The sequence below is a fragment of the Callorhinchus milii genome, unplaced genomic scaffold, assembly GCF_018977255.1.
Source record: "Callorhinchus milii isolate IMCB2004 unplaced genomic scaffold, IMCB_Cmil_1.0 Scaffold272, whole genome shotgun sequence".
Classification (NCBI taxonomy): domain Eukaryota; kingdom Metazoa; phylum Chordata; class Chondrichthyes; order Chimaeriformes; family Callorhinchidae; genus Callorhinchus; species Callorhinchus milii.
Window position 1 is genome coordinate 69,031 of NW_024705013.1, and position 14,682 is coordinate 83,712.

Sequence of the window (14,682 nt, forward strand, 5' to 3'; positions counted from 1 at the left end):
CCTTCAGCCTTCAGCTCCCCTCTCGACTCTCTTTCTCCTCCTCGCTCCCTCCCTTCCCTCCCCTCACCCTGACCATTTCCCCCCTCCTCGCTCCCTCCCTTCCCTCACCCTGACCATTTCCCCCCTCCTCGCTCCCTCCCTTCCCTCCCCTCACCCTGACCATTCCCCCCTCCTCGCTCCCTCCCTTCCCTCCCCTCACCCTGACCATTTCCCCCCTCCTCTCTCCCTCCCTTCCCTCCCCTCACCCTGACCATTTCCCCCCTGCTCGGGTCATGACCCAACTGTGCAGCGCCTTGGGACGTCCTCCTGACGTGAAAGGCGCTTTATAAATGGAATCTTGTTGTTGTTGTTGCTCTCCCCCCCACACACACTGACTGCTCACATACACACACACTAACTGCTCTCTCTTACACGCACACCTACACACATACTGACTGCTCTCACACACACTGACTGCCTCACACACATACACTGACTGCTCACACACACACACACACACACACACTGACTGCTCTCCCACACACGCACACACTGACTGCTTTCAAACACACTGACTGCACTCACACACACACATACTGACCGCTCTCACACACACACACACTAACTGCTCTCTCACACACAAACACACACACACACACACTGACTGCTCTCACACACACACACACACACATACTGACTGCTCTCACACAAACACAATGACTGCTCTCCTCCCCACACACACATACACACATACTGACTTCTTTCACACACACTGACTACTCTCTCTCACTCACACACACACACAGACTACTCTCTCTCACACAAACACACACACACTGACTGTTCTCTCTCTCTCCCTCTCTCTCACACACACACACACACACAATGACTGCTCACATACACACACACTAACTGCTCTCTCACACACACACTAACTGCTCTCTCACACACACACTAACTGCTCTCTCACACACACATACCTACACAAACGCTGACTGCTCTCACACACACATACTGACTGCCACACACACATACACACACACACTGACTGCTCACACACACACACACAGACTACTCTCTCTCACACACACTGACTGCTCTCACACACACACACTGACTGCTCTCTCTCACACACACACACACACTGACTGCTCTCACACACACACACACTGACTGCTCTCTCTCTCACACACACACACTCACTGCTCTCTCTCTCACACACACACACACACACTGACTGCTCTCACACACACACACACACACTGACTGCTCTCTCTCTCTCACACACACACACTGACTGCTCTCTCTCTCTCACACACACACACACACTGACTTCTCTCTCTCTCACACACACACACACTGACTGCTCTCACACACACACACACACACTGACCTCTCTCTCTCTCACACACACACACACTGACTGCTCTCTCTCTCACACACACACACACACACTGACTTCTCTCTCTCTCTCACACACACACACACTGACTGCTCTCTATCTCTCTCTCACACACACACTGACTGCTCTCACACACACACACTGACTGCTCTCTCACACACACACTGACTGCTCTCTCTCACACACACACAACACACACACTGACTGCTCTCTCACACACACACTGACTGCTCTCCCCCCCTCACACACAAACACACACACATACTGACGGCTCTCACATAGTCACACTCACCTACACACATACTGACTGCTCTCTCACACACACACACAACTACACACATACTGACTGCTCTCTCACACACATACTGACTGCTCTCTCACACACACAACTACACACACACTGAATGCTCTCTCACACACACATACAACTACACACATACTGACTGCTCTCTCGCACACACACTGACTGCTCTCCCCCCCACACACACTGACTGCCTCACACACACATGCACTGAATGCTCTCACACACGCTGATTGCTCAAATAAACACACACTAACTGCTCTCTCTCACACACACTGACTGCCTCACACACACACATACAGTGACTGCTCACACACACACACACACACTGACTGCTCTCCCACACACATACACTGACTGCTTTCACACACACTGACTGCCTCACACACACACTCACTGACTGCTCTCCCACACACATACATACACACACTGACTGCTCTCACATAGACACACACAGACCTACACACATATTGACTGCTCTCACATAGGCACACACACAGACTGACTGCTCTCTCGCCCACTATCTCATAGACAAGCACTGACTGAGGCAAACACACACACACACACACAGAGAGAGAGAGAGAGATAGACGGAGACTAAGAGAGACAATGAAAGAGAGAGACTGAAATAGAGAGACGGAAATATATAAACTGAGAGAGACTGACACACACAGAGAGAGAGAGAGACTGTGAGAGAAAGTGCATCAGTTGTGGTCGCTTACAGCAGTTTAGCAGTGACTGAGGGTCGGGGCTCTCCAGCCGCCCGCACGGCCGTAGGCGGTGTGTGTCAATAACGGTCCCCAGAGCAGAGATGGGAGAGGAATCAGGATCAACATCTTTAATAATCAGTCACTACAGTGCACAGAATATATTCCATATTACACAGACTGTGTGGACAGTCACTGCCTCAGTCAGTGTCACACTACCACTGACAGCTCAGCTCTGATTCCCCGCAGTGACTTCAGCTGATTCTCTCCGTCTGAACTGAACCCATTCCCCCACAGCCTGAAACACATTAAACAGGAAATAAACCCACGGGATAATGGTACAAACTGTAAACTGTTCGTGTCGCAGTTTAATACATAAATAAATCCCTTCAAACTGTTCCCATTCTGATACACAGCCCTTTCTCTGTGTGTTTATCACATTAAACACTGACACAAACACTCACCCGATCTCCTCCAGACTGGTGCAGGTCTGTATGAGGCGGCGGAGAGCGGAGACAGAGCCGTCTGTGAAGGAGTTAAACCTCAGGTCCAGGAACCTCAGTGAGCGGTTTGTACTGAGAGCGGAGACCAGAGCATCAGTGCAGCCATCGGTCAGTCTGTTACTGTCCAACCTGGAGATCAGAGACACAGAGACATGACAGGGATCAGAGTAAACACAGTGTATAACCCACTGTCACTCACAGTTTGTTTGATGCCGGACAGGTTGTAGGAGTTCATACACACAAACACACACACACACCAACACACACAAACACAGACAAAAACATCGCCGCAGATACACACTTACTCTCACACACACAAATACACACAAACACATGACCCACAGAAAAATACACACAAACACACACAAACAGAGTCACATAAACAGAGAGACGCGCACACAGACACACACATACACACATAAATACACACACTCACACACGCAGACAAACAAACACACAAACACTCTCACACAAACGCGCTCACACAGAAACATACACAATCACACCCAAAAACTCACCCACGCAAACACATACGTACGCAAACACACACACAGAAACTCACACAAGCAAACACACACACACACACAAACAATCAATCATTCACACAAACGCACACACATATGCACACAAACACAACCACACGCAAACACACACACAGAAAAAAACCCACGCACGCACAAACACGCATACACACACAAACATACATAAACATTCACACAAACACACACAAATACACACACACAGAACCACACAAACAAACGTACACGAAAACAGACTGACAAACACGCACACACAAACACCCACAAACATACAAACGCACATAAAGACACACTCAAAAACACACAATCACAAACAGAAGCACAGCACATACAAACAAACACACAGATATAAATAGACATACATAGATACACACAAATATACACACACACACAAACTCACACGCACACACAGAAACACACAAACACACACAAAAACTCACACAAACACTCACAAACTCATACACACAAAATCGAACACACGCCAACACACACACTCAAACACACACACACGCAAACATAAGCACAATCACTCACACAAGCACACATACAAACATAAACAAAATGGCACACAAACACACACACATACATGCACATACACACATACACAAACACATGACCCACAGAAAAATACACACAGTCACACACACAAACACATTACCCACAGACAAGTAAACACACACACACAGAAACACACGCAAACACACTCATGCAAGCACACACATACACACACAAACAAACACATGTCGCACAGACAAATACACACACACACAGATACAGACACATATACACAGAGAAACACACAGAAACAAACACACACACTCACAGAAACACAAACAAACGGACACACACAAACACACGCAAACATACACGTAAACACACACACACGCAGAAAAAAGCACACAATTACACACACACATACACAGGCATACACAAACATACATAACCATACACGCGAAAACACACGCACAAATACACACAGAAACACACAAACAAAGACACACAAAAACAAACTCACAAATACGCACACACAAAAACACAACACACAATCACACACATACACATAGAAATATACATAAAGACAAACAGACACACACTCAAAAACACACAGACAAACAAAGAAACACAAAATCAAATACAAACACAGACATAAAAACACATACATAGATTCACACAGACAAACATATGCAAACACACACACAGAACACCCACATAAAAACACACACAGAAAAACACACAAACATAAATACACATACACACAACCAAACACACAAACGTGCAAGCACACAGACACAACCACGCACATACCCGCAGACGGGCACACACACTCACACACAAACACACACACGCAAATACACAATAACATCAATAAAATTGCATTTACAGAGCGCCTTTCACGTCGGCAGGACGTCCCAAAGCGCTGAACAGTCAGGTGTCGGGGCCTGAGCATGGGGGAGGGGTGGGGAGGGGTGGGGGAGGGGTGGCGAGGGGTGGGGCAGGGGTGGGGGAGGGTGGGGGAGAGGTTGCGGGAGGGGTGGGGGAGGGGTGGCGAGGGGTGGGGGAGGGGTGGGGTAGGAGTGAGGGAAGGCAGAGAGGTGGGAGGGAGACCAAAGGCTCGATGGAAGAGAAGGGTCTTGAGACCGACCTTGAAGGAGACAAGAGAGGAAGTGAGGGGAAGGGACCGTGGGATGGAGTCCCAGAGTGTGGGGCAGAGAGGCTGAAAGCCCGGACACCGATGGGAGGGCGGGTCGGGCGGGAGACACGGAGCAGCCCGGAGCCCACTGGACGGAGGGAGCGGGCAGGTTGGTAGGGAGTCAGCAGGTCAGAGAGGGGAGGAGGGGGCGAGGCCATGGATGGCCTTAAAGGTGAGGACGACGATCTTGAACTCGATCCTCTGGGATACACACACACACAATCGCACACACTCACAGGAACATACACAAACGCACACAACAACAACAACAACAAGATTACAGTTGTATATCGCCTTTCATGTCGGACATCCCAAGGCTCTGACACACACACACTCACAAGCACAAAGTCACACAAGCAAACACAGTCGAACACAAATACACACTGAGACACAAAAAAAACCGCAGAAACACACACACACAGACAGAGACACTCATATAAACATATCGAGATACACAACATATATATGTAGATATGCTCAAAAACACACGTACAAACACAAACACAGAAACAAAGACAAACACACACAAAAACAATCGCTCACACAGACACACACACACACACACTCACACATACAAAAGCATATGCATTGACACACACACACATATCTACACACACACACAAACAAATGCACTGACACAGACACGCACACAACGACAAACACACACACAGTGTCATGGATTAATGTTAAAGTGTGGTTCAAGAATCTAAAATAGAAGTGCAAAGGCGGCAAAGCTCAGTAACTGAAGGCAGAACCCAAAACAATGGCAACATAAGGTCAGGACTTACAGGGACACGGAAAGTCCTTGTGGTTAAAGGGAGAATTGAAATTGAAACATATTATGAATATAACCATATAAGGAGTTGTTTTTCTTAAAAAAGACAGGTTTGTCTGGAGTTATTCAGTTGTCTTTAAACAAAGGTGTGTTAGATATCTCTCGGGAACGGTAGCGGAGCAGTGCGAGACACGACCAGTGCTGTGACAGGAATCCGCTCGGTACCGTTTTGTGTATTGTGTATTATTTTATTGCTTCATTTATTTGTGTATTACCTGCTGTTCTGTCCTGAATAAAGTGACTAAACTGAACCAATTGGTTAACTGGAACCGGATCATTCTAAGGTCGTTGTAGATAGTTGCAAAGGACACACCCACACACACACATTAACACACGTTGAGAGTTTGATGTAAAAGATGGTTTGTGGCCTCACACTGTCACACCGATTCCTGTTACAATATTCAGCCGCACTGATCAGACAGTCACAATAAACAGATTGAGATATTGGGGTCATTCAGACTCTGGAGACACAGTGCGTTACTTACCATAGACACTGTATTTTACACTCCGGGTTCCTCAGAGCCTCACACAGTCGCTTCACTCCACAATCTCCCAGTTTATTATCACTCAGGAGCAGCTCCGTCAGTGAGTGGTTTGTGCTGAGAGCGGAGGTCAGATCCTCGGTACAATCCGCTGTCAGATTGTTACTGTCCAACCTGGAGATCAGAGACACAGAGACATAACAGGGATCAGAGTAAACACACTGTGTATAACCCACTGTCACTCACAGTTTGTTTGATGCTGGACAGGTTGTAGGAGTTCATACACACAAACACACACACACACAAAAGACAGACAAAAACATCACCGCAGACACACACTTACTCTCACACACAAATACACACAAACACATGACCCACAGAAATATACACACAAACACAAACAAACAGAGTCACATAAACAGAGAGACGCGCACACAGACACACACAGACAAACATAAAAACATAAATACACACACTCACGCAGACAAACATACACACAAGCACTCTCACACAAACGCGCTCACACAGAGACATCACACCCAAAAACTCACCCACGCAAACACATACGCAAAGACACACACAGAAACTCACACAAGCAAACACAAACACACACACAAACAATCAATCATTCACACAAACACACACATGCACTCAAACACAACCACACGCACACACACACAGAAAAAAACACACGCACGCACAAACACGCATATACACACACAAACATACATAAACATTTACACAAACACACAAAAATACACACACACAGAACCACACAAACAAACGTACACGAAAACAGACGGACAAACACGCACACAGAAACACCCGCAAACATACAAACGCACATAAAGACACACTCAAAAACACACAATCACAAACAGAAGCACAGCACATACAAACAAACACAGATATAAATAGACATACATAGATACACACAAACAAACACAAACATGTGCACACACAAACCCACACGCACAGACAGAAACACACAAACACTCACAAAAGCACTCAAAATCTCATACACACAAAATCGAACATACGCGAACACACACACTCAAACGCAAACATAAGCACAATCACTCACACAAACACACACACAAACAAACAAAATGGCACACAAACACACACACATAAATACATACATACACACACAAACACCTGACCCAAAGACAAGTACACACACACACAGACACACACGCAAACACACTCATGCAAGCACACAAACATACACACACAAGCACATGTCGAACAGACAAATACAGACACACACAGTGATACACACGCGCATACACAGAGAAACACAGAGAAACAAACACACACTCACAGAAACACAAACAAACGGACACACACACAAACACACGCAAACACACACATAAACACACACACATAGAAAAAAGCACACAAGTACACACACAAATACACATACACAGACATATACAAACATACATAACCATACACGCGAAAACACACGCACAAATACACACAGAAACACACAAACAAAGACACACAAAAACAAACTCACAAATACGCACACACAAAAACACAACACACAATCACACACACACATATAAACATACATAAAGACAAACAGACACACACTCAAAAACACACAAACAAACAAAGAAACACAAAATCAAATACAAACACAGACGTAAAAACACATACATAGATTCACACAGACAAACATACGCAAACACACACACAAAACACCCACAAACAAACACACACAGAAAAACACACAAACATAAAAACACTTACACACAACCAAACACACAAACGTGCAAGCACACAGACACAACCACGCACACACCCGCAGACACGCACACACACTCACACACACAAACACACACACACAAATACACAATAACATCAATAAAATTGGATTTACAGAGCGCCTTTCACGTCGGCAGGACGTCCCAAAGCGCTGAACAGTCAGGAGTCGGGGACTGAGCATAGGGGAGGGGTGGGGAGGGGTGGGGAGGGGTGGGGGAGGGGTGGCGGAGGGGTGGGGTAGTAGTGAGGGAAGGCAGAGAGGGGGGAGACCAAAGCCACGATGGAAGAGAAGGGTCTTGAGACCGACTTTGAAGGAGCCAAGGGAGGAAGCGAAGGAAAGGGACCGTAGAATGCAATCCCAGAGTGTGGTAGAAGAGAGGCTGAGAGCCCGGACACCGATGGGAGGGCGGGTCGGGCGGGAGACACGGAGCAGCCCGGAGCCCAATGGACGGAGGGAGCGGGCAGGTTGGTAGGGAGTCAGCAGGTCAGAGAGGGGAGGAGGGGGCGAGGACATGGATGGCCTTAAAGGTGAGGACGACGATCTTGAACTCGATCCTCTGGGAAACACACACACAATCGCGCACACTTACAGGAACACACACAAACACACGCACACATTCGCACACACTCACAGGAACATACACAAACGCACACAACAACAACAAGATTACAGTTGTATATCGCCTTTCATGTCGGACGTCCCAAGGCTCTGACACACACACACTCACAAGCACAAAGTCACACAAGCAAACACAGCCGAACACAAATACACACAGAGACTAAAAAAAACCCGCAGAAACATACACACATAGACAGAGACACATACATGAACACATCCAGACACACAACATATATCGATGTACTCAAACATACACAGAAACAAAGACAAACACACACACAAACAATCGCTCTCACACACACACACATACGAAAACACTCACAAAACCACACAGAACCACATACACACAGACACGCAAACAGAGACACACACACACACACACAAAAGCATATGCATTGACACACACACACACATACGTACACACACACACAAACACATGCACTGACACACACACACACACAGAGACATACATACACACAGTGTTGTCATGGATTAATGTTAAAGTGTGGTTTAAGAGTATGAAATAAAATTGCAAAGGCGGCAAAGCTCAGTGACTGAAGGCAGAACCCAAAAAAATGGCAACATAAGGTCAGGACTTACAGGGACACGGAAAGTCCTTGTGGTTAAAGGGAGAATTGAAACATTTTATGGACAGAACCATATAAGGAGTTGTTTTTCTTAAAAAAGACAGTTTTGTCTGGAGTTATTAAGGTGTCTTTAAACAAAGGTGTGTTAGATATCTCTCGGGAACGGTAGCGGAGCAGTGCGAGACACGACCAGTGCTGTGACAGGAATCCGCTCGGTACCGCTTTGTGTCTTGTGTATTATTTTATTGTTTCATTTATTTGTGTATTACCTGCTGTTCTGTCCTGAATAAAGTGACTGAACTCAACCAATTGGTAAACTGGAACCGGGTCATTCTAAAGTCGTTGTAGATAGTTGCAAAGGACACACCCACACACACACATTAATACATGTTGAGAGTTTGATGTAAACGATGGCTGTGGCCTCACACTGTCACACCGATTCCTGTCACAATATTCAGCCGCACTGATCAGACAGTCACAATAAACACATTGAGATATTGGAGTCATTCAGACTCTGGAGACACAGTGCGTTACTTACCACAGTCTCTGTATTTTACACTCCGGGTTCCTCAGAGCCTCACACAGTCGCTTCACTCCACAATCTCCCAGTTTATTGCTACTCAGGTACAGCTCCGTCAGTGAGTGGTTTGTGCTGAGAGCGGAGGTCAGATCCTCGGTACAATCCGCTGTCAGATTGTTACTGTTCAACCTGGAAATCAGAGACACAGAGACAAAACAGGAATCAGAGTAAACACAGTGTGTGTCACCCACTGTCACTCACAGTTTGTTTGATGCCGGACAGGTTGTAGGAGTTCATACACACAAACACACACTCACACACACACACAAAAGACAGACAAAAACATTACCGCAGACACACACTTACTCTCACACACACAAATACACACAAACACATGACCCACAGAAATATACACACAAACACAAACAAACAGAGTCACATAAACAGAGAGACGCGCACACAGACACACACATACACACATAAATACACACACTCACACACGCAGACAAACAAACACACAAACACTCTCACACAAACGCGCTCACACAGACACATACACAATCATACCCAGAAACTCACCCACGCAAACACATACGTACGCAAACACACACACAGAAACTCACACAAGCAAACACAAACACAAACAATCAATCATTCACACAAACACACACACATATACACACAAACATAACCACACGCAAACACACACACAGAAAAACCCACGCACGCACCAACACGCATACAGACACAAACATACATAAACATTCACACAAACAAACACAAAAACACACACACAGAACCACACAAACAAACGTACACGAAAACAGATTGACAAACACGCACACACAAACACCCACAAACATACAAACGCACATAAAGACACACTCAAAAACACACAATCAGAAACAGAAGCACAGCACATACAAACAAACACACAGATATAAATAGACATACACAGATACACACAGACACACAAATATACACACACACAAACTCACACGCACAGACAGAAACACACAAATACACACAAAAAGTCCCACAAACCCTCACAAACACACACACAAAATCGAACACACGCCAACACACACACTCAAACACACAAACACGCAAACATAAGCACAATCACTCACAAAAGCACACATACAAACATAAACAAAATGGCACACAAACACACACACATACATGCACATACACACATAAACAAACACATGACCCACAGACAAATACAATCAGTCACACACACACGACCCACAAACAAGTAAACACACACACACAGAAACACACGCAAACACACTCATGCAGGCACACACATACACACACAAACAAACACATGTCACACAGACAAATACACACACACAGATACAGACACACAGACACATATACACAGAGAAACACACAGAAACAAACACACACACTCAAAGAAACACAAACAAACGGACACACTGAAAACACGCAAACAGACACGTAACACACACACACACACACGGAGAAAAAGCACACAATTACACACACACACATACAGGTATACACAAACATACATAACCATACACGCGAAAACACACGCACAAATATACACAGAAACACACAAACAAAGACACACAAAAACAAACTCACAAATACGCACACACAAAAACACAACACACAATCACACACATACACATAGAAATATACATAAAGACAAACAGACACACACTCAAAAACACACAGACAAACAAAGAAACACAAAATCAAATACAGACACAGACATAAAAACACATACATAGATTCACACAGACAAACATACGCGAATACACACACACAAAACACCCACACACACACACACAGAAAAACACACAAACATAAATACACATACACACAACCAAACACACAAACGTGCAAGCACACAGACACAACCACGCACATACCCGCAGACACGCACACACACTCACACACACCAACACACAAATACACAATAACATCAATAAAATTGCATTTACAGAGCGCCTTTCACGTCGGCAGGACGTCCCAAAGCGCTGAACAGTCAGGTGTCGGGGCCTGAGCATGGGGGAGGGGTGGGGAGGGGTGGGGAGGGTGGGAGGGTGGGGGAGGGTGGCGAGGGTGGGGAGGGGTGGGGGAGGAGTGGCGATGGGTGGGGGATGGGTGTTGGAGTGGTGGCGAGGGGTGGGGTAGGAGTGAGGGAAGGCAGAGAGGTGGGAGGGAGACCAAAGCCACGATCGAAGAGAAGGGTCTTGAGACCGACCTTGAAGGAGACAAGAGAGGAAGTGAGGGGAAGGGACCGTGGGATGGAGTCCCAGAGTGTGGGGCAGAGAGGCTGAAAGCCCGGACACCGATGGGAGGGCGGGTCGGGCGGGAGACACGGAGCAGCCCGGAGCCCACTGGACGGAGGGAGCGGGCAGGTTGGTAGGGAGTCAGCAGGTCAGAGAGGGGAGGAGGGGGCGAGGCCATGGATGGCCTTAAAGGTGAGGACGACGATCTTGAACTCGATCCTCTGGGATACACACACACAATCGCACACACTCACAGGAACATACACAAACGCACACAACAACAACAACAAGATTACAGTTGTATATCGCCTTTCATGTCGGACGTCCCAAGGCTCTGACACACACACACACTCACAAGCACAAAGTCACACAAGCAAACACAGTCGAACACAAATACACACTGAGACACAAAAAAACCCGCAGAAACACACAGACAGAGACACACAGAAACACATCCAGACACACAATATGTATAGATATACTCAAAAACACACGCACAAACACAAACACAGAAACAAAGACAAACACACACACAAACAATCGCTCACACAGACACACACACACACTTACGAAAGCACTCACAAAAGCACACAGACCCACATACACAGGCAAACGCACACATACACAGAGACACGCAAACACACACACACACACAAAGCATATGCATTGACACACACACAAATACATACACAAACACACACATACACAAACGCATGCACTGACACACACACACAAACATACATACAAACAGTGTTGTCATGGGTTAATGTTAATGTGTGGTTCAAGAATCTAAAATAGAAGTGCAAAGGCGGCAAAGCTCAGTGACTGAAGGCAGAACCCAAAACAATGGCAATATAAGGTCAGGACTTACAGGGACACGGAAAGTCCTTGTGGTTAAAGGGAGAATTGAAATTGAAACATATTATGGATATAACCATATAAGGAGTTGTTTTTCTTAAAAAAGACAGCTTTGTCTGGAGTTATTCAGTTGTCTTTAAACAAAGGTGTGTTAGATATCTCTCGGGAACGGTAGCGGAGCAGTGCGGGACACGACCAGTGCTGTGACAGGAATCCGCTCGGTACCGTTTTGTGTATTGTGTATTATTTTATTGTTTCATTTATTTGTGTATTACCTGCTGTTCTGTCCTGAATAAAGTGACTAAACTGAACCAATTGGTAAACTGGAACCGGATCATTCTAAAGTCGTTGTAGATAGTTGCAAAGGACACACCCACACACACACATTAACACATGTTGAGAGTTTGATGTAAACGATGGTTTGTGGCCTCACACTGTCACACCGATTCCTGTCACAATATTCAGCCGCACTGATCAGACAGTCACAATAAACACATTGAGATATTGGAGTCATTCAGACTCTGGAGACACAGTGCGTTACTTACCACAGTTTCTGTATTTTACACTCCGGGTTCCTCAGAGCCTCACACAGTCGCTTCACTCCACAATCTCCCAGTTTATTACTATTCAGGTTCAGCTCCGACAGTGAGTGGTTTGTGCTGAGAGCGGAGGTCAGATCCTCGGTACAATCCGCTGTCAGATTGTTACTGTCCAACCTGGAGATCAGAGACACAGAGACATAACAGGGATCAGAGTAAACACTGTGGGTATAACCCACTGTCACTCACAGTTTGTTTGATGCCGGACAGGTTGTAGGAGTTCATACACACCAACACACACAAACACAGACAAAAACATCGCCGCAGATACACACTTACTCTCACACACACAAATACACACAAACACAAACACATGACCCACAGAAAAATACACACAAACACACACAAACAGAGTCACATAAACAGAGAGACGCGCACACAGACACACACATACACACATAAATACACACACTCACACACGCAGACAAACAAACACACAAACACTCTCACACAAACGCGCTCACACAGAAACATACACAATCACACCCAAAAACTCACCCACGCAAACACATACGTACGCAAACAAACACACAGAAACTCACACAAGCAAACACAAACACACACACAAACAATCAATCATTCACACAAACGCACACACATATACACACACAAACACAACCACACGCAAACACACACACAGAAAAAAACCCACGCACGCACAAACACGCATACACACACAAACATACATAAACATTCACACAAACACACACAAATACACACACACAGAAGCAAACAAACAAACGTACACGAAAACAGACTGACAAATACGCACACACAAACACCCACAAACATACAAACGCACATAAAGATACACTCAAAAACACACAAACACAAACAGAAGCACATCATGTACAAACAAACACACACATATAAATAGACATACATAGGTACACACAAACACACACAAATATACACACACACAAACTCACACGCACACACGCACACACAAACACACACAAACACTCACAAAAGCACTCAAAAACTCATACACACAAAATCCAACACACGCCAACACACACTCA

The 14,682-nt window shown here is 45.7% G+C and overlaps 1 protein-coding gene across 1 annotated transcript; it reads right to left on the reverse strand.

Annotated features, from left to right (window-relative positions):
• Window positions 1-2,591: 2,591 nt before the first annotated feature.
• On the reverse strand, window positions 2,592-10,529 carry LOC121851977 (ribonuclease inhibitor-like). Its single transcript, XM_042346046.1, has 4 exons — window positions 10,516-10,529; window positions 9,955-10,125; window positions 2,853-3,020; window positions 2,592-2,686 (listed from the first exon to the last, which is right to left on the reverse strand). The coding sequence occupies exons 1-4, from the start codon at window positions 10,527-10,529 to the stop codon at window positions 2,599-2,601; spliced, it is 441 nt and encodes a 146-aa protein (XP_042201980.1). The 3' UTR covers window positions 2,592-2,598.
• Between the last annotated feature and the right edge of the window lie 4,153 nt (window positions 10,530-14,682).

Excerpts from the sequence above, each read along its gene's own strand:
- LOC121851977 (XM_042346046.1), bottom strand. Across the intron at positions 3,021-9,954 it reads TGTAAAATACAGAGACTGTG|GTTGGACAGTAACAGACTGA; the intron begins GTAAGTAACGCA and ends TCTGATCTCCAG. Across the intron at positions 2,687-2,852 it reads ACCAGTCTGGAGGAGATCGG|GCTGTGGGGGAATGGGTTCA; the intron begins GTGAGTGTTTGT and ends AATGTGTTTCAG.